At 43.3% G+C, this 22,500-nt stretch overlaps 1 protein-coding gene across 1 annotated transcript in view; it reads left to right on the forward strand.

Moving 5' to 3' along the window:
* The window catches only part of osbpl8 (oxysterol binding protein-like 8), a gene marked incomplete at its 5' end in the record, with an annotated part of 76,379 nt that overhangs the window by 16,489 nt on the left and 37,390 nt on the right, over positions 1–22,500 (forward strand). The window contains 2 exons of the mRNA XM_080850899.1: positions 7,046–7,082; positions 13,143–13,286. Of these exons, the coding sequence (XP_080707025.1) occupies positions 7,046–7,082; positions 13,143–13,286 (181 nt within the window). The remainder of the gene's footprint in view (positions 1–7,045; positions 7,083–13,142; positions 13,287–22,500) is intronic.

The raw sequence follows: 22,500 nt of genomic DNA on the forward strand, positions 1-22,500 counted from the left end.
ACCCCCACCCCCACCACCTCTCATTATTACATCGCACCCTTCTTTACCAGGTTCATAGAGTAAGACACCCTATCACAATACAAATATATTAAAACACACATTACATATCAAGTCCCACTATGTCCTTTTACTGTGTGCCCAATCTCGACATGTTGTGGAATCTAGCTTTCTTTATGTGCCTTTCTTTACATGTCCTCCCAGCCTGCCTGGTGTGTGTGTGTGTGTGTGTGTGTGTGTGTGTGTGTGTGTGTGTGTGTGTGTGTGTGTGTGTGTGTGTGTGTGTGTGTGTGTGTGTGTGTGTGTGTGTGTGTGTGTGTGTGTGTGTGTGTGTGTGTGTGTGTGTGTGTGTGTGTGTGTGTGTACGGATACGTGAGTGTGCATGTGTGTCTGTGTGTGTTCTCTCTGTATGTCCTCGTCTGAGAGGGCAGATGTAAAGGGAATGATTCTGGGCACTGTTATGGCGCTGCGGTGTGCAGTTGTGTAACCAGCCGTGCCGTGGAGCCTCGACATGTTTGTGCTTTACCTGCTCCGGCAGCAGGGAGGGAGGACGATGCGGAGACAGAGTTCACATCCAGCCTCTGAATCGGAGTTCGTTTAACTGACCTTAACGCTTCGTTATAGTCTGAGCTGAGTCTTGGGTTCAGAGTTTATAAGACAGCAGAAGTGTGTGTGTGTGTGTGTGTGTGTGTGTGTGTGTGTGTGTGTGTGTGTGTGTGTGTGTGTGTGTGTGTGTGTGTGTGTGTGTGTGTGTGTGTGTGACTATTTGTCTATACCTTGTCACAAACGAGGCCTGTAGCATAAATATTACAAGTATGACTATTTGTGTATTAATTCAATGTAACAAACTAGACCTATAGTCAACTATAGATATAAGTCATGGCTGACATTCTGATCAGACTTTATGATAGAATGATAGACTAGGGAAAAGGCTCCTATTTGAGAGCTCACTTTTGCTCCCTCTCTCTCTCTCTCTCTCTCTGTCTCTCTCTCGCTCTCTATCTCTATCTCTCTCTCTCTCTCTCTTTCCCCCTCCCTTCCCTAAAGCAGACGGTCTGTTCATCTGGATTGTGGCTTATGGCTTAATGGAATTAGTGTTTTGATTGAGCTCATATTGAAAGGATTTTTTATTACATTGTGGACAGCAGCAGTTTTATAGTAGTAGTGTGTGTGTGTGTGTGTGTGTGTGTGTGTGTGTGTGTGTGTGTGTGTGTATGCATGTGGATAGCTCAGCTTTTTATTGTTATAATTGTGTCCTGCTTGGCTGGGCTCAGTGCAAAGTGAGGGCTGCTCAGAGTTTGTCACAGTAAAGCAGTTTAACTTTGAACTCATTGCCTTCCTCCATTACTTTATTTGACAGCTGGGTTTTTAAATTAGGCATATTGCTGACTGATTCCATGTAGTAAAACCTCTGGAGAAGCATAGCCAGACCGCTGTTGCAAACCTGGCCCTCAATCTCACAGTATGCGTTTGATAGTTTTTTTTGTGCGTCAGAGAAGAGACCATGCCGTTGGTGACATCCATCCATCAGGCTGTGTGTGTGTAATTGTACAGTGCAGCAGTTTTGATTGACAGCTGTGTCACTTCCAAGCTGCACGGATTGGCCTGGCAATCTCCTAATGTTCCCTGCCTAATGCCGCCCGCCAAAGCTTAGCTTGGCTGTGTAGTTTGAATGCTGGAAGTCCCTGTAGAAACGTCTAAGTCCGCCGTCCATGTTGGGCATTCACCTGTGAAGCGTGATTGGCGTGGTTGGGCTCCGACTGTGGGCTTAGCCGTTGCCCACTGCTACTTGGCCGTGTGAGTCCCTAGGAGTGGGTGCCAGTCCAGCGTCTTTGTGCTGCTGCCAGCCATGTTGCTGCCACCTTGCGTGAATGGCGGTTGGCACGTCCTTTGCGGGGGCTGGTGGTGGCGGCGGTGGTTCCTGATGGACAGAATGGTGGGCAGGATCCCTCAGATCTGGCACACCACAGAGGAGAAGGAAAAGACAGGACAGTCTGATCGCAAAAGTGAGAAACCTTGTAGCCCTTTAGTTTTAAAAAAAGCATTTTTTGTTGTAAAGGTGAGAGAGTGTTTGAGAGATGTATTTGTAAATAGAGGTGAGTAATATGTGCAAGCTTAGTCTGTCTTTACAGTTTTATTTGTCATTAAGGCCTACATATTTTAAAGAATTCCTGATACTGTGTTTTCCCGACTATTAACCACTGTTTATACATTGATTTAGCTAAATGTCTGCAGCCCTGTAAGCTGGTTAGTACTGGGGTGGATTTTTTCCCCCTCAAAGTTAGTAACATGCACAGTAAATTTGCCAGTGTGAGTTTCTCTCTCTTTCTCTGTCTCTCTCCCTATCACATTAATCCCACATGAATCCCATTAATGTATCAGGTGAAAACAACTTGGGATGGAGAGCAAACTGTATTGAACGGAATTTTTGAATTTGCTTGAACCACAGTGAAAGGTTTAGCACATAAGAGGTCTTCTGCTAGTTAACTTAGCTATCTCTAGCTTAGGGAATCATGTTAATAGTTGGTAGTTGCTATCGTGAGTAATATGAACTCATGTTAATATGAAGGGAATATTTATTTAACTTGATATGAAGTCGACCAGGGACCCTGAGGGTTTGTGCCTTTTCCTATTCAAATTGTATAAGTTAAATTCAGGAGACTGTAACATCAGCTAGATAACTAGCTATCATTTCATGCCAACGGAACTCTGCCGTTTAAACCGTTTAAGGTAATTTAAAAGTTTCTTTAGCCTAAGTGTCAGAAGATTGTCTCTTATGGTAAACTACTAGGTTGCCAGGGGATTGAGTTATGATTTGACGTTTAGCATTTATTTCCACACAACACCATACTACTTAATAAATGGTTTTCATGTAAGTGGAAATGAAGAGAGTGAGAGGTACCCTATAAGTGAGGGTGTGTCTGTGTCTGTGTCTGTGTGTCTTGAGATGACCATCCCAACTTCATACAACTTTTAAAAGGCTAGTAGCACTCTCACCACAACTACATGGCATTATCTTTTATGTGACACAATGGCGTAATGTTGAATAAACTGCAGGTAATACACAAGTGCGGTCAATAAACAGGTTTTTGTAATTTTGTAAAATTACATAAAATACTGTAGTTTAATGTAGTTTAAAACACGGTGTGGTTAATAGTCTGATACAGCATCATATTTCATTCTTAAGTCTGTTCCATTAATACATTTTAACAGATATTCGAATATACAGCGGGTAAAATAAGTATTGAACACGTCACCATTTTTCTCAGTAAATATATTTCCAAAGGTGGTATTGACATGAAATTTTCACCAGATGTTTGTAACAACCCAGGTAATCCAAACATACAAAGAAAACCAAAACAAATTAGTTCAGAAATTAAGTTATGTCTAATAATATGAAATGACACAGGAAAAAAGTATTGAACACGCTTACTGATATTTATTGAATACTTTGTACAAAAGCCTTTGAAAGCTTCAAGACGCTTCCTGTATGGAGAAACTACTTGTATGCATTGCTAAGATGTGAGTTTGACCCATTCTTCAACACAAAAAGGCTTCAATTCTTGAAAGTTCCCTGGGCCTCTTCTATGAACTCTGATCTTCAGTTCTTTCCATAGATTTTCAATTGGATTCAAGTCAGGTGATTGGTTTGGCCATTCTAGTAGCTTTATTTTCTTTCTCTAAAACCAATTGAGAGTTTCCTTGGCTGTTCATTGTCTTGCTGAAATGTCCACCCTCGTTTCATCTTCATCATCCTGGTAGATGGCAGCAGATTTTAATTAAGAATGTCTTGATACATTTTTTCCATCCATCCTTGCTTCAATTGTGTGACATTTGCCAGTACCATATGCTGAAAAGCAGTCCCACACCATGATGTTCCCACCTTCAAACTTCACTGTTGGGATGATGTGCAGTGCCATGTCTCCTACAAACATGGTGTGCATTATGTCATCCAAAGAGTTCAATTTTGCTCTCATCTGACCAGACCATATTCTCCCAGTATTTCACAGGCTTGTCCAAATTTTGTGCTGCAAACTTTAAACGAGCTTCAACATGCTTTTTCTTCAGCAATGGAGTCTTATGTGGAGAGCGTGCATACAGGCCATGGGGGTTGAGTGCATTACTTATTGTTTTCTTTTAAAGAACTGTACCTGCAAATTCCAGGTCTTACTGAAGCTCTCCACGAGTGGTCCTTGGCTCTTTGACAACTCTTCTGATAAATCTTTTCACTCCTCTGTCAGAACTCTTGCGAGGAGCACCTGGTCGTGGCCAGTTTATGGTGAAATGATGTTCTTTCCACTTTCAGATTATGGCCCGAAACAGTGCTCACTGGAATATTCAGAAGTTTAGAAATACATCTGTAATCAATGCCATGAGTATGTCTTGCAACAATAAGGTTGCAAAGGTCTTGAGAGAGCTCTTTGCTTTTACCAATCATGAGTTGCTTCTTGTGTGACACCTTGGTAATGAGACACCTTTTTATAGGCCAGCAGTTGGGATATTAATTTGCACTGACTAGGGGCCAGATTGCCTTATAATTACTGAAAGATTCCAGCTGTTTTTTTGGCTTTCCATGCCTTTTTGCACCTCCCTTTCTTCATGTGTTCAATACTTTTTTCCTGTGTTATTTCACATTAATACACATTACTTAATTTCTTAATGTATTTGTTTTTTTTCTTTGTTTGTATGAATTACTTGGGTTGTTACCAACATGTGGTGACAATTTCATGACAATAGCACCTTTTGGAAATATGTTAACTGAGAAAAATGGCGACGTGTTCAATACTTATTTCACCCGCTGTATGTAGTTTTTTCCCCATCCTCATTTTCTTATTCCCAGTTATTGTAAACTACTATATTCTGTCAGGGACATACTTCTGTTTTATACTGTAACTGTTATCAATACTGTTCACATTCTAAAGACTTCCTCTTCTGATTTACCATAATTACCCGAGCAATCGCTGTAACTGTGCGCGTCTTGTCTCTCTTGTGCTCTCTCCGTCTTTCTCTCCGCTTTTAATCGGGGCTGTCGATCTATTCATCTGAACGTCGGCCAAATGGCAGCTGTGCATCTGCTCCCACCAGACACAGACGATGCCCTTGAACTGCCTCCGCCTCGCTCAGAGACACTCGTCCCGAAGCCCGTCTGCCATGCTGGATCACGTGCCCCACGCCGCTCGCTTGCCTTCTTCAAGTGGCTCTCGCCACACATTGTAAGGCAACTGCCGTGGTGGCCTGGTGAAGGTGTGAGTGGCCCCACATGTGCGTTGGCAAGTTGGGGGTGGTGGTGGTGGTGGTGGTGGTGGTGGCGGGGGGTGTGGGTTATGTCATTTTGGTGCTTGTGTGATCCAGGATGTTTTTGGCAGGATGGGTCGCTCTTGAGGAGGGTTGCGGAGTGGAGTATAACAGAGCAGGCTGGGACAATGGTGCAGTGAAGGATGCTTACAGTTTAATCTGGCAAGAAGGTGCAGAGCCTAAGAGGCCAGGCAGCGCCTCGCGTCAGGAGAAAGAGGCAGGGATCAAGCTGCGACACACTTTCCCAAAAGCTGAAAAGCACTGGAGAGTACAAGGAGCTGGAATATTGATAGGCCTCTATTATTTGATTTGTCTGTTGTTGTTATCGTTATGCAACTCCACTTAGAATGATGTTATCATAAGGGGCCTTCAACGTGGCTCATGTATCATCAGTTTGACTGATTTTGCAACTCATGGAGCGACCTGCGACTGTGCATATTTCTCTGCAAGATCACTGTGCAATTCCCCACTAGCCTCAAGTCTCCATATTTGTTTGTTTTTTCTGCTGGAGGTTTATGGATGCTTTATAGGAAGGATGTGGCGAGGTTCTCTCCCCCCCCCCCCCCCCCTCTTTGATATTGCTTTAAGCCCATTATGCTGAACTGGTGCTGCTATTTTGAGACCAGCTGTTTTTCACAGACATTTTCAAGCCAAACTATTTAAACGGGATTGTCACATACCCTAATATGAGACAGCAAGCCTTGGCTGTCTGTCAGGTTTAATTAAATTGAAGAGCCAATCTAGCACATGCTGTTTTAAAGCTTTATTAATCAAACGATAACCCGAGCGACCTCCCTGTAATCAGCTTTCTCTCACGGGGGCTGTGTGTGTGTTCAGAGCATATTGGGAATAAAACCAGGAGGAGGGACACTTAAAGAGGTGGAACAACCAATAGGGTTGCGCTGCTTGCTGGGCAGGTGTCACTGCCTATAAGAGCTATTCTCAGGGTAGTTTCAGCAGGGAAACACCCCTTCCTTTTCTTTCCATTTCCTGCAAAAGTACTTTCTCTTTACCCCTCTCATTATTTGTCTCTCAGGCACACACACACACACACACACACACACACACACACACACACACACACACACACACACACACACACACACAGGTTGACCTTACCTTCACCCCCCTCACCTCTTCCCTGGGTACCTGTAATCTCATTTAATCCGTCTATCCGGAGTGGTTGACGGTCGGGGGGTCTGGCCTGGTGCGCTTGTTGTTGTTGTTGTGTCTGTCTGCCATGTTTATCCTTCCCTCCTTTTGTGTTTTGTATCGTGGCATCTTAAGCCTGTCCCCTGTGCCTGGCGTACCATGGTCTGGCACCGACAACCCTTTCTTGTTATGTTATTGTTGTTGTTGTTGTTGTTTGTGGGTGCCTTTTAATGTTTTTCTTTTGGTGGTTGTTGATGTATTGTTGTTTGTGAGTTGGACTAATGCTTCTGTTCTTTTTTTTTTGTTTTTTTGTCCTGTCCTGTTTCTTGTTGTCTGCTGCCACCACCACCACCACCACCACCACCACCACCACCAACACCACCAACACCACCAACACCACTACGACAATGACTCTACCAACCAACCCACCAATCAACTTTTGTCTGTGTGTGTGTGTGTGTGTGTGTGTGTCTGTGTCTGTGTCTGTGTCTGTGTGTGTGTGTCTGTCTCCGTATGGCTGAACGTTGTGTGTGTGTGTGTGTGTGTGTGTGTGTGTGTGTGTGTGTGTGTGTGTGTGTTGCACCTGTCCACCCTCCTCTAGCATCATGCAGAGATCAAAGAACCCCCTGGCAGCTCAGGTAAGGTGCTAATCTTTGTGTGTGTGTGTGTGTGTGTGTGTGTGTGTGTGTGTGTGTGTGTGTGTGTGTGTGTGTGTGTGTGTGTGTGTGTGTGTGTGTGTGTGTGTGTGTGTGTGTGTGTGTGTGTGTGTGTGTGTGTGTGTGTGTGTGTGTGTGTGTGTGTGTGTGTGTGTGTGTGTGTAGAGAGGGACAGACAGGTATGCCCTCAGCTGAAAGGGCACTTTTTTAGAACCATCTGTGGGCAGCCTCTTCAAACACTTTTGTGTCTGTGTCTGTGTCTGTGTGTGTGTGTGTGTGTGTGTGTGTGTGTGTGCGTGTGCATGGGTGTGTCTCTGTCTGTCTGTCTGTGTGTGTATGTGTTTGTCCGACTATCAGTGTGTGTGTGTGTGTGTGTCTGTATCTGTCTGTCTGTGTGTGTGTGTGTGTGTCCTGTGTGTGTGTGTGCGTGTGCGCGTGGGTGGGTGGGTGTGGGATGGTGGCAGTGGTGAGTTGGGGACTTTTTATGAAGCCTATATATATCCTGTGAGTGGACAGGTCAGGGTCACAGTGGTGAAGCCATGCGCTCTGGTGAAGCCCTATCTCAGCGCTCCGTGACACAGAGAAAGACACGCAGAACTCAGTTCTAAGAGGAAGTGAGACACACGCCCACACGCTTTTTGTGTTCCTCTAAACACTCAGTCCAAACAGTCATATGAATCGGTGCATTAGTATCACACAAACCTCTTCGAAGGAATCAAGGACACGTTCCTAAGTCTTAAGTCGGCGAGGGTTTACAGAGTGATCCCTAGGTTTTCAGTAGGGTGGACAAATCATGTATTTTTGTTAAGTTTTATTATTTTTTGTTGTTGACGTTTTTAAGAACTTCAAAATTCCACCACCTTTGTCTTTTACTATTGTTGTTACAACTCTCACAAACAATGGACACGACATAACCACTCCTGCCAGGTGTCTTACGGAATTATGCATGCACACTCAAAGTAAAGGGTGCCAGTTTGAAGCACCTCTTTTTTTTTATCAGTGCAGAGAACTCTTGCAGTAGTTGTTATGTTAATTTAGCTCCGCAGCTCATTCGGCTTTGGGGGACACTTGGGCGCTGCGCCTAAGCCTTTCTGTGGCAGGGAAATACCAGTTTTATGGGGTTGTAGCATGTATGCAAGCAATGGGCTGTGGTCCAAAATCCAAATTATAGGCCCATACTATTTTTAGCGTATTTTCACTCTCTTTATTTCCAAGCCCTCTATCGTGGTCAATATAAACGGTGGCCATGTATACTTTATGTTGGGGTTTCTTTCTGGACAGTCAGGGCTATCTAGATTTGCCATCATTTGACATGATACTACTCGTGTAAGGTTTATATTATCCTTTTCATTTTGAGTCTATTAAATTGTTGTACTTGTACATGGTCTCAAAAGACAAGAAGGTTTTTAATCTGTAGAAATAAGAACCATGATAGTTGGACACACTATGACACTAAAAATATGTGTGTAATGTATATTCATAGTAAAATAGTATATATTGTTTGCAGAGATGGAAGCAATATGTGACGGCTAAAATAGCATGTAATTTCCAAACCGTATCACTTCACAGTAGTTCATTGCACAGGCTACACACACACGCCTTAACTCAAACACACTCCAGACTCACACACACAAACACACCCTCTCATATACTCGCATGCACAACCACACAAACTGACTCGTTCCACAGGAAGTATTGAGAGCAGAATTAGCTGATTGAATGAGTGTGACTGGTGTCATGAGGTCCTCGTATGGAGGCCTTTAGTGCCAGTAGTAGTATTTTTCAGTGAGGTTTGGAACCGTTTAAGGAACTAAAGTAAAGAGGAACCACTATTACAACCAAAAAATGTTTTAAAGAGGCAGTGATTAGTTGAGGGTGTTCAATAGGTCTATTAAATGGTTTGTTCCAAGTATTGGTTGAAACATAAATCGTCCCTAGTGCAGAGAAGTTCCTTAGTTCCTGAAATAGTTCGATTAGTGAATAGTGAATTCCTGAAATGGTTCTTCCGTTGGAAAAGCCTCCGTTAGCCTGAAGCGGTAATTTCCAACACCATGCTCTTACCAAATACGATTACAATAAGTTGTTCTTAACGAGTAAGATTACAAGTTAAGCTAGTCTTTAACTGTAAGTTGTTTGTGTTTCTTTCGCTGACCTTTAAACCCCTGTCTGAAGTCTGAGTAGACCACTGATGATGATGTTTAGGTTAACTATGACAGGTTGTCTCTAGAAGAAGAAACAATTGGCTTGAGATTTGTTACAGATTGTCTGTCTTTATTATTCCTACCCACTAGTCTGTGGCACTGCTAGTATTGCATAAAGTTTACTATATCTATACTATTACCATATAGTGTGCATTAGGTGAGAATCTGTTGCAATGTGTTCTCCTATTGCTGTTATGTGGAGGATACTCACATGTAATTGTCCTCTCCCCAGATGACCCCATAATATTAGTGATATTTCAGTTTGGCTGAGGGCCAGTCACCTTCAAATCTATCTTTTGAAAAGTGAGTTCCTGGTATTCCTAGCCAATTCATCTTCATTGACCCCAGCTAAAACTGCATGAAACTTGGGTGTTATGATTGATGGCCAACCTAATTTTGTCTGAGCATGTAGCTTCTGTCTCAAGGTCGTGTCTGTTCACACGCTGAAGTATGTGGAAGATCAGATCGAATCGCACACAGTATGCTAGACCGCCTCTGGTGCAGACCCTGGCTATTTCTAGACTGGACCATTACAATGCAATGTCATCAGGCTATGACTGTGAGGCCGTAGCAGATGACTCCGAAGGGTGTGTTTTTTTTTTTTTTTTTTTTTATCAGCCAAAGAGGACACTAGTAACTCCTCTGGTAGTCAAACTTCACCGGGTCCCTGCACCTTCTAGGATTGAAATACAGCCGCGGAAAAAAATTAAGAGACCACTTCAAAATGATCTGTTTCTCTGGTTTTACTATTTATTGGGATGTGTTCAAGTTGAACATTTTTGTTTTATTCTATAAACTACTAATAGCATTTCTACCAAATTTAAAATAAAACTATTGTCATTTAGAGCATTTATTTGCAGAAAAATGACAATTGGTCAAAATAACGTTTTGTTTTTTTTTATCTCACCAAATATTGATTTCTGAACTCTTCTTAAGTTAAAACATTAGTTTTGTGTTGTTTAAAAATTAATATGAACTTGTTTTCTTTGCATTATTCGAGATCTGAGAACACTGTATCTTTTTTGCAATTTTCCAATTGTCATTTTTCGGCAAATAAATGCTCTTAATGACAATATTTTTATTTTAAATTTGGTAGAAATGTTGTCAGTAGTTTATAGAATAAAAGAACAAAAGTTTTCAATTTACTTTAACACATTCCACTAAAAAGTAAAACCAGAGAAACTGATAATTTTGAAGTGGTCTCTTAATTTTTCCCGCGACTGTATAATATAATATTATATTTATAAAATATTGCCTATAGGACAGCCACATGATTGGCATCAGCTCTCCTCAGCTTTATTCATCTCTATTCAGCTCTATTCTCCCTCTCTACCTTCCCTTTGTTTCTGTTCATGGTATCTTGGTGGTGGAGTGACCTACCTTGTGCTGTCCGGTCCAACAGCTTTACTTAGTTTTACTTTAACTGATACTTGATTTATTAATACAATTTCATTATGATTATTACCAACTACCTAAGACATTCAAAAAGCATTTGTCTTACTAGTTAATTTGTTTGAGGCATACTTGATACATTTTATAATAGTTTTGGTATTATTAGTGTTGTTATTATTAATTAATTAATTAATTATTAATATTGATGGTTTGACTGTAAATTATACTTTATATTGTATTATGAATTGTATTGAATTATTCTCATTTGGTCTACTTAAAGCAGCAATAAGGAGTTATGTTCCAAAACAAGCAAGCTAACTTCCTAAAGGGCATGCAAAAACTTTGCAAACACCATCACCAGCCTAGTTGACCCTGATAGAAGCTTGCCAACACATAGCCGGCGGCAACACATAGCCGGCAATGTCATGCTGTATAAGCTTTTCTTTCATTTTTGCAGGGTGTTCCAGCCCGGAACACAGAACTTCATAGGGCATATCCTGGATTGCTAGTGGGAAAGACACAGGTGTTTATCTGTCCTTCAAAAGACCATATGCTATCAAAATGAATTTGAGGATGGTGCCAAAACTAGTTGCCTATAAAACCATACCTCAAAAAGTGTCAAATTGTTGCATAGTGTTACTTTAATTTCCTCAATGTTGTTTTTACTGTTTCTTACCTAGTGTTTTGTAAGCAGCTTTAGATAAATGAGTCTATTAACCTTAACCTTGATATTACACAAATTTAAAAAAAGGCTTTCTGGGATATGATATGTTTAGTGCAGAGAGCACCTTCCAGGAAATTTTAAGCCACCACCATAGCAAAAGAAATGAGAGGGGAGGCACTGGCAGTGAATGGACTCTTACAATGACAGTGGAATGGCTAAAGATGCAAGTGTAGGCCAGACAACAGAAGTGATGCCCTCTTTCAATTTACAGAGAGCCCCAATATACAATGTCCCTTGTATAATTTGAATAAGCTGTTAGCGCTTGGTGTGTTTCTGTGTGTGTCCCTATATGTTTGTGTGCTGGCAGATCTGGGCATTTTGGAAGCGGTCTTCCTCACAAGCTAGTCACACATGCTGTGTATCCGCTCACATGGGCTGTGTGTACATGTGTGTATCCGCTCACATGGGCTGTGTGTACATGTGTGTATCCGCTCACATGGGCTGTGTGTACATGTGTGTACCCGCTCACATGGGCTGTGTGTACATGTGTGTACCCGCTCACATGGGCTGTGTGTACATGTGTGTATCCGCTCACATGGGCTGTGTGTACATGTGTGTATCCGCTCACATGGGCTGTGTGTACATGTGTGTACCCGCTCACATGGGCTGTGTGTACATGTGTGTACCCGCTCACATGGGTTACAGCATGGTTCTGTTGGTTGGGGAAGCGTTGGTTTGTTGTCAGACTTTGCGAAGATAAGCTAGAGTGTACCAGAAGGTTTATGGACATGCTGCCTTACTTCAGTGCATCCATTACAGCCACATTTGCGTCACTCACTAATAATCTGCTCTTGTCCCTTTTGTTTGGCGATGAAAATGTACATTTGATTCTTACATGAGGTTTGGATTAGCGTGGAGCCCGGTTGTTCTTATCGTCAGCTACATAGTTTCAGAGTATGGCCTTTTGTTTTATCCCTGCTGAGCTTCCAGGCAGGTGATTTACTGCAGTTTCTCTCTCTCTCTCTCTCTCTCTCTCTCTCTCTCTCTCTCTCTCTCTCTCTCTCTCTCTCTCTTTCTCTCTCTCTCTCTCTCTCTCTTTCTTTCATCTCTCTCCCACTTCCTCTCCTGACACACATACACACAAACACCCCCACACAGTCCCTTCAGAGGCATTTGTTTGTTTTATTTCCTGTGCGGATTCTGTCATCGCTGTCATGGTTGGATTATTTCTTGGCAGTGTTCGTATTTGTGTGTGTGTGTGTGTGTGTGTGTGTGCGTGTGTGTGTGCGTGTGTGCGTGTGTGTGTGCGTGTGTGCGTGTGTGTGCGTGTGTGCGTGCAAATGCGCACATTTAATACAGTGACACACACAGACGTAGCATAGCTCCAATCTGCTGCAGGTCTACGACACATGTTGACCAGAGACGGGGGTGGGGGTTAGGGAGGGTTAGGGGGTTAGGGAGATAATCTGATCTGGCTGGGATCTCCAGTGAAAATTGTTTCGTGAACTTTTGAGCCTCCGTCCCATTGAGAAGGGAGGGAAAGCCTGTGTTTGGTTTGGCCAGGCACTGCACAGGAAATTGCCTCTCTGCACCACCAGGGGGTGTGCTAGGAGCGGTAATCAGGCTCTACCAAGAGATTGTTCTGGAAGGCCAGCCCAGCATTTCTCATAGAACTGGCTTATGTTTTAGAGGCTGCTTTTACTTATTGATTCTGTGTTAATATGTTTTGCAACTAACATAGAGAAAAGCATTTTTCTTGACTGTCCCTTCTCTCTTGCCTTACAGCTGCCTTAATGCCTGGTGATGATGCGGTCCTTTTGACCCCGGGGAGGATGAGTCAGCGCCAGGGGAAGGAGGCGGGGCTTCACACGCCCAATCGAGACATGCTCACAAGCCCCTCCCTCAGTCCTGGGGTCAGCTACAGCCACGGTAAGAGTTTCCCCATTTATCTGTCATCAGTGAATGACTGACCCAGGACCAGACTGAATGGTTTAAACTTGGGTGACTACAACTGTTGTGATGGACATTGATTGGCATTTGGGGAGCCTCCTGTGCCTCTTCCAGCATTGTGGATGGGAGCTCTGCAGAGCTGACCATGCAAGCCTTCACGCCACGGCATTGTGATCACAGCCCTCCATGGCTTTAGTATTGAGGTTTTATTCAGAATAACTTCAGTGATGTGTCGCTTGTGATCACATCACTCAGGATGCAGAATCAATGTCAATCAGTGCTATGCTGACAACTCGCTATTCGCCAAAAAATGTGGCTTGAATCCTTTACAAACTTGTATGCGCTTTGGAAAATCAAATCCATAAAATTGAGCATTTAATCATTTTCTGTCAGAATGAGTAAGAGCATGAAACTGCACTAAGACAGCTCTGACACACAGCGTGCACCAGGAAATCGTTTCCATCCACCACTGTTCTAAGCTTTAGGAACATGTCTTTGACTGAATGGTAGCTCGGAGAGATGGCTTCATCTCTTGGAAGATCACAGCACTTATGAAGGCTGTGGCATTATGTTTTAAATCTGAGTCATACCGTACAATGGACATGAGTGCCTTGACCAGTCTGGGGCAATGATGTAATGTCCAATGTTTAAAAAAAAAAAATAGCCCGACGGCCCTCTGGATGTCCGCCCTTTTTTGTATTTTCCATTTCTGACCACTAGAGGGCGCTGAATAGCTGCGACAACAACAACACTGGTGCTGTGTTCTGAACTGCAGTACACTGGTCACGATTGGAGCCTCTCCGCACCAGTCTTTTAGCATCTGATTGGTCCAAGCTAGTGCACGCGCTTTCTGGCTTCAGTCTTTACATTTACATTTAGTCATTTAGCAGACGCTTTTGTCCAAAGCGACATACAAGGGGAGAGTCTTCAGTCTGTCAGACACTTCAAGCAGTGAGGCTCCAGCACTGTTTTGGACATTCTACATTCCGACATGCCTGCATTCACCTGCCTGTGTGTGCTCCCAGTGTTAGATAGCATAGCTCTCATAGACAATAGCCCTTTTCCAGCTGTGCCCGAATTACCTACTGTTGTCAACATCAAACACAATAGATTTGTCAGTATTTGTCCTGAGTTGAATGTAAAGTGGAGAGGTTGTGTCGGAAGTGGTGACTGGTCATGTTCAGTTGACCTTGAAAGGTAGTAGCGTTGTTCACTCTTTATTTATATTATAAAAAAACAAACCCCTACTGTTTCAAATGTTCGGCCATCCTGATCAGTTCCTCCAACACATTCAGTGTCCTGTCTCCCATAAGACACTATTGCCTGCTCTATTCTGAGTGCTTTGACACAGAAGGTGAGCCCCACACTGCCCTTGCTACTTGTGGCCTTATCCACTTAGTACAACAAAGCTGTCTCTGCCCATCACCCTGTTCCGGGAACGTGGAGGGTCCCAGTATACCTCTGCTCACCTCATTATCCTCTAGGATCTGACATCAGTGGAGGTCCAAGCATCAGCACTGACACTAAATTACACTAAATCATACGTACATGTATTTACCAACATTTAAGCAACATTAAAACAACATTACAACACGTGTCGGAAGGGTAGTTGGTGAAGGAGTTAAGTCACCTCTGACTGGTCTGGTTTGAAAGACTCATAGCCATGCTGATTATGGTTCCAATCTGAGGTACACTTGGCATGAGGAATAATGGAATGTCTTTTTCTTTTAGCTAAATTGGTTTTGAGGGAGCATTGCATCCACATCTTTTGATTCTGCACCAAGTCTTGATTTTCTTTCTTTGCAGTTAGTGCTCTCTATCTCTATCGTGTCAAAAGATTGTTTTGGTTCTTGTAAGAACTATCCCAGTGCTCCTCTCCTCCACTTATCTTTGGAAGATGAAAATCAAAGCCCTTCTTCTGTTCTGTTGATGTGGCATTTCTTGCAGAATGTATGTTTTTGTGTCAGAATAACGTTGAGGCTTGTCTGTGATTTTACTTGTGATGTTCAAAAGCAGTGGTGTGTGTCTTGTTTACTTACTCGAAAAACACACACACACACTCACACAGAGCGTTAAAAAAAACCCTGCCTCTACCCTCTCTAAGCGTCTGAACACTCTCCTAGCAACCTCTGCGGCTCCGGGCTGTGCTTAACCTCTGAGGATCATCGCTGGCTTTGTGAATTTATAACTTGATACTTGGTACCTTTTTTTTTTAATTTTTTTTTCACTTTTGTTTATTTTTTTTTTTTTATTTTGCTCTGCCCCGGGCTTCTGGGCTACAATGGATGTTTTGTGCTAGAACCTTCGTGTACATTCGATAAAAGCAAATGGCACGGCAAAATTACATTTGATACCCTCATAACAATAATATGGCCATGCCAGGTAGCAGAAAAGGACGTTACGAGATGTCTTTATTATTAATCTTTTAAATGATGCTACACTCTGCATGTCGTAGGCTCCAAAATGGAGCGTGCCTTGATTGATTGAGTGACACAATCGTGTCTATGCACTTTTGCAAGCTGCTCTCACTTTAACAGCCCAGGTTGTGTCGCGAGAGAAGAGGAAGAAGGAGGAGAAAAAGAGAGAGAAGAAGAAGGAGGAGGAGAAAAAGAGAGAGAAGAAAAAGGAGGAGAAAAAGAGAGAGAAGAAGAAGAAGGAGGAGGAGGAGAAAAAGAGAGAGAAGAAGAAGGAGGAGGAGAAAAAGAGAGAGAAGAAGAAGAAGGAGGAGGAGAAAAAGAGAGAGAGAAGAAGGAGGAGGAGAAAAAGAGAGAGAAGAAGAAGGAGGAGGATGAGAAAAAGAGAGAGAAGAAGAAGGAGGAGGAGAAAAAGAGAGAGAAGAAGAAGAAGGAGGATGAGAAAAAGAGAGAGAAGAAGAAGAAGAAGGAGGAGGAGGAGAAAAAGAGAGAGAAGAAGAAGGAGGAGGAGAAAAAGAGAGAGAAGAAGAAGGAGGAGGAGAAAAAGAGAGAGAAGAAGAAGAAGGAGGATGAGAAAAAGAGAGAGAAGAAGACGAAGGAGGAGGAGGAGAAAAAGAGAGAGAAGAAGAAGGAGGAGGAGAAAAAGAGAGAGAAGAAGAAGAAGGAGGAGAAAAAGAGAGAGAAGAAGAAGAAGGAGGAGGAGAAAAAGAGAGAGAAGAAGAAGGAGGAGGAGAAAAAGAGAGAGAAGAAGAAGGAGGAGGAGAAAAAGAGAGAGAGAAGAAGAAGGAGGAGGAGAAAAAGAGAGAGAGAAGAAGAAGGAGGAGGAGGAGGAGAAAAAGAGAGAGAGGAAGAAGAAGGAGGAGGAGAAAAAGAGAGAGAGGAAGAAGAAGGAGGAGGACAAAAAGAGAGAGAGAAGAAGAAGGAGGAGGAGGACAAAAAGAGAGAGAAGAAGAAGGAGGAGGAGGAGAAAAAGAGAGAGAAGAAGAAGAAGAAGGAGGAGGAGGAGAGAAAGAGAGAGAAGAAGAAGAAGAAGGAGGAGGAGGAGGAGAGAAAGAGAGAGAGCAAGAGATGGGACAGGAAGAGTAGGGATTTAGACTTGAGCCTTTGAGGATTATGTTCTGGTCACCTAAGGTGAGAAGAGTCATGAGCAATTCTCAACCAGTCAGGGTGCAGCGTGCCCGTTTCCTCTTTGGCCTTCGACCAATGAGAGATTAGGATGTGTGTGCGGGGCGAATGTGTTTGCGTTGACTCTTGAATGAGACGACAAGAAGCAAGGCAGATACCATGAAGGATATATCAGCCGTTGGACCTGGGTTGTGTGTGTGCCTGCTCAACACACTGGACAGCAGCCTTGGGCACGTTTCCTGCTGAGATAGGACTTCAGTGTGTGTGTGTGTGCATGCGTGTGTCTTTCTGTGTGACTGTGTCTGTGTCTGTGTCTGTGTCAGTGTCAGTGTGAGTGCGTGTGTATGTGTGTGTAAAATAGGTTTAAAAAAAAAAAAAAACCTAATTTGAAAAATGAGCTCTCCAGACCAGGCAAGTACTGCTGCATAATTTGGAACCATAGAGTGCATCCCTGACTCAGCCTGTTAGTCCCTCTCACTGTTAGCATCTTGTTAGCTTCCCCCTCACCTTTGTAGACCCTCTAAGTTCTTGATTTCTCTTACAATACATTAGTGCTTCTTGTAGCAGCACCATAATGAATGTTACATGTTAGCATGTCTGTGCTACCGTCTCTTCACACTATGACTGTAGGCTACCCGTAGGCTAATGGTTCTCACATGGACAAAACAAGGTAGTATAAACAGGTAGGTAGGGGGGAGGGGGTGGAGACTAGCAAAGGCAGTTAAAGGTGTCCTCGGGACTCGAAGCAGAAAGCCTCTTTGTCAGAAAGTTAATCCTTGATTCAGTAGGCCTCAGGTGTGTTATGTAAGCCCTTTTGGGAGTTTTCCGAAAGGAAACCACCACTTTTCTAACTTCCCAATCCTGACCATTGTCCTACGACCTCTGCTCTCCACTTAACTGTGCAGTAGCCATAGTTGAAACGAACGCAAGCTGTCGTAGGGTTTATCGTCGACCAGGAAAAGCGCAGCCTGTTGTGTTAAGGCTTTTGACCTCATTTACTTAATCCTCACTGAGCCTCGGGGCTAGTTTGGTAGGTTGTGTACCGAAAGGAAAGTGAGAAAGAGAGTCAAGCCATTGGGTGCCTCGAGAGCTATCGTAGGCCACTCTTGAGGAACAGGAAACTTATGCTCTCAGAACCTGTTGTATATTTAGTGTTAAAAACTCAACCGTTCTGGGTTGTGCCGATCGATCAGGGTTCATTCTCTGCAACATAAGCCACTAACAGCTAACTGAGCTTCATTTGGTTTAGGACATTTCATTTGCGTTTATTATATGGCTCTTCAGAATACTGTAGTAGTGTGTTTGCATGTTTGCATCGATTTGACGGGCCACCCCAATGTTCGGAGGTCCGATATTTGTCCATAATGACCGCTGCGAAATATTAATGACCGTTGCCCCAGGCAACAGTTTTTGTGCTTCTAATTCAAATATTTTAATATCAATCCGCAAGTAGTCCATTCACTTTTCGTGAAAACTGTTTTTATATCCGGTAGAAGACACAAAAACGGCAACAAGATAGCTTAAAAAGAGATATTTTGGAGGAATGTCTTTTTTGTTTTAGCAAGTATCGGTTAAATAAGTGGGATAATGTATAATCCGCCAGTCATTGTTGGAAAATACATATGTTCAGGATGATAAAAGACCCTTCCGCTGCACATTGGGGTCCTGTTCGTCCTGCTGATTGATTGTAATTCGTCCTGTTTTAATTGAATTATTTTTCCATGATTTAATTGATTTTCATTTTTCCATGATGGGCAGACGATAAATTATCCCTTACTTTTTAATTTAGAAGAGGCTTTTAATGAAAGCGACTTAGTGTTGCAGGACATACATTTTCGTGAAAGTGTTGTAAGATACACTTTTTCATAATCATAGGGTTCTTTGACTTTTTGCAAAGAAGCTCTCAAATATCTCAGAGAAAGATAACGACTTTGTTTAAAACGGTCTGATGCATTATGTTTTACAGACATTGATTTTGCAGTGGAAAGGTGTTTTGCTACTCAGCTCTACTGGCACCACTGCACAGAACTTGCAGATAAATAAAACGTTTAAGATCTAGACACATTTACTGTCCCCACAAATTGTGTTTTATGCTCTCATATTATGGGAGTTCAGGGCTGGTTAATCACACAAGTGGTCTTGAGACAGGTTAGCCAATTTTTTTGCTCACGTAGTAGGCTGATGAACACACTGAACGCTGATTCCTGCTAGAATGTACTCAATCAGCATCAGACCCCCATGATGACAAATATCTAAACCATTGCTCAGTCCAGAACATTCAAAACCAGTTTGGCCAGTTTGGCCTGAGTCCCAATGAGTCTAGCACCCATGATTAGGGACTTACTGTTTGCCCAGTCCTCGAACACACAGAGACTAAACAGCACTTGTTTAATTGCCAACTCAGAGTTGTACGCCCCACTCACACACTTGTTTGACACCCAGTGTTTCCAGCTCATCAGAGAATCTTTAGCAAAGTCTATGTGTAAACATGTTGAAGTTCTTACAGGTGTTGTTTTTTCTCTTCAATGCAACAAGTTGAGTTTGTCTGAACTGAAGAGGGAGTTGCATAAACCTTTTAGCATAAACATGTTTGAGTTCTTACAAGCCCCCCCACCCTCTTTCTCCTCAATGCGGCAAAATGAAGTGAGTGTGTGAAAAGGGAGCTCAGCTGCATACAGCAGTGACTGAGTGCTAAATGAAGGGGTCGAGAGATTGACGGAGAGGGAGAGAGAAAGATGGGGAGAAAAAGAGAGGTGCAGAGAAAGAGGTGGATAGAAAGTAAGAGATGAAGCCAGACTGGCTAAATTAGTGATGGCAGTGCTGAAGTGTGTGCGTGTGTTTGTCAGGGCTTTTTTCAGAGGCTTTTCTTCAGACACGAACAGGCTTTTAACACCGGGAGTCACAGCAGGGGACGCTTGTGTAAGACGACGACAACGATGGCAGCGGCAGCGAAAACATGAACAGATTAACCCCGTGTTGCCCCTTCCGCCACTGACTGACTCCAGTTCACGCACAGGATCATACGCACACACACACACAATAACGCACAACGCTAACGGACACATAGACGCACTCCACCCCCCACACATGCTGACGGGATAATCCCGAGAAACCAAAGAACAAGTGGCTTTTTTTAGAGTGTCATTCCTCGAAAAATCTATTATAGGGAGCTAAAAGTGCTGTTTTGTTTTGCCGGGAGGGTAGAGAGTCTCTGTCTCTTATGTCATCATTACAATAATGTACTTGGCTAGCAATGTTGCAAAGGCCCACATCTGTGTTAGCCAGAGAATGCCTTTTTTTCTAAGCAATTTCAAATACTTTGTGTCCATCTGTAGCTACTAGGAAGTTTCTGCCAGTTTTAGAAACGTGGTTCCAATTTCATATCCTACTTTTTATTATTGGTTGAATAGCCTAAGTGCGTGTGGTTCTGGATGTGAGAGCCCTGTTCCTCTCTCTCATGGTCTTCTCATGACCATCATTGTTCCCCACCTGGCCTCTCAGTGTTTTGAGTTCTTTTATAACCCTGCCGGGCGGGAGCGCTGTGATCCGGCGGTGAGCCTGGACTCAGGTGGGTTAGCCTCGGCGGCGCCACGCTCTCAGGTCGGTCATATCACATTGCCCAGACTACTAGAGCTTGGCCATCTGTCCTGTGTGTGTGTGTGTGAGAGAGAAAGTACATTATTTTTCATTGAGCAGGCCTCAGTTATCCAAATGACAAATAGCCTGGCCCAGACTAGCCTGTGGATTGTGGCTCTTCTCTCATAGGAAATTAGTTGAGAAGACAGCGGAACATTTGTCTTGAAGGGGCTATGGGTAAATCTACTGAACTGTTGAATTTAGTGTGTTGAGATGGAGACGAGCTCAGTCTTGGCATCATGCAGTAAGGTGCCTCACCTTGAGCAGGTGTTTTTTCCCGGTTACCTCCCTGATGCTCTTCCAAAAAAGATTAGCATGGCATTACCCGTAGCAACAGTCACCTCAAAGCAGGTAGACCAGAACATCTAGCCTAGCATGTGCTGGTAGGTATTGCAGTGGACCAGTGAGCCTCGACAGGCACACCTTACCGTCGGATTCCCTTTGGCTACATATGGCTACAGTGACTCTAGCCCAGGCCCAAATAGTCCCCAAATGCTCACTCTCCTGACCTCCATGTTCCTGGTGGCTGTTTACCATGGAAAGAGTCATGTTGCCCTGGGACTCGTGGTGTTACTGGTTGTTTGTCTGCAAACCTGATGTGAATGCGGGCCACTGCCCCGCTGCGCTGCTAACAATAACATCATTTGGTTTGGTAGCAAGAGGGATGGGTCTTATATGAAGAACCCACTTAACCTAGAATGACTCTTTATTTACCCATCAGGGTTAACCCATCAATATTTACCCATCAATTCGAGTTCCATTAAATGAAGAGATATACAGAGCCCCAATTTAAATGTGTACACAGTATGACGCAAGACAGTCTGTTTAATGTGTAACCAGCTATTGGCCTCCTGTGTGTTGTGCCTCTGTGCTCTGATAGTTGTGTGTTTGCACTGACATTAACAAGGGTTTTAGTTTGAATTTGATGGATCTTCTGTGGCAAGGTAATAGGGGTCTTGAAATTTAAAGTGCTAAGTTGTTGAACTTTCCTATGCCACCAAGCACAGGTTGATGAGCACTAGCCACTAAATTATACATAAGTCTGAGCATAATTAGGCTGTGTTAATTAGACCACCACTGAGCCAAAGCCGCTTCGCAGATCGATCAGATTAGTACCAAAGGTGGGTTTTTTCCCCCGTTTTTTCTTTCTTCTTTTTCCTTGCTCCGGTTCTTATCTCACTTTTTGGGGAGTTGCCTAGCAACCTGGGTATCGTCACCGTCCTGCATAGTATTTCTTTACGGACAGGGATTATTTTTCCGTTCGTGTCTTTTTATCGCCACCCTTATGCATGGACAAGATGTCCACAATATAGCCTGCAAACAGAGCAACGATTGGCCCAGGGCACAGAGAGCAAAGAGACACTGTTAAGAGGACAAACACTCGTAAAGCATGGCTGCTAGACGCTTCAATACCAGGCTTGCCAGGTAGGAGCTACAGAGCCAAAGAGACGAGGGCAATGTAAACAGACGTGATTAACACCGCAATGCAAACTGCTCCCCGTAATTAGAGACGAGATTAAGATCTATTACCAACAGACCTCCCCCCACCCAGTCCCCTGCCTTCCCACGAGATTTCCTCAGGGTGTTTTTTGTACTATATAACTCAGTTACTAATGAGCTGGTAGAGAAAGGTGCCAGCTACACTGATATTATTGGCTGGAGTACATGATATCACATAGTCTATTTATTAAATGTATACCTCACTGAGTCACTTTGAATGATAGCGTACACGCATAATGAAATGTTAATAGCTGAAATGTAAGTTGTCGATATAGTGGTGGACCATGGAGTTGTAACATGGAGGAAGGTGCAGAGCTCATCAGCAGAGCAGTGAGTGGTGTTAACCTCTTAGTTTTCAGTGTCTCAAATAACAGGTAACGGCAATAACAGAGGCTTCAATCCGAAGCGTAGCACTAGCAGGGTGAGAATGTCCCCCGCAATGTGTGCTACTCCCTCGGATTCAGTGGCACCGAAAGAGGAAAGAACTACGAAAATAGACTCTCAGTTAGTTTGTACAA

The sequence above is a fragment of the Sprattus sprattus genome, assembly GCF_963457725.1.
Source record: "Sprattus sprattus genome assembly, chromosome: 14".
Lineage (NCBI taxonomy): Eukaryota > Metazoa > Chordata > Actinopteri > Clupeiformes > Clupeidae > Sprattus > Sprattus sprattus.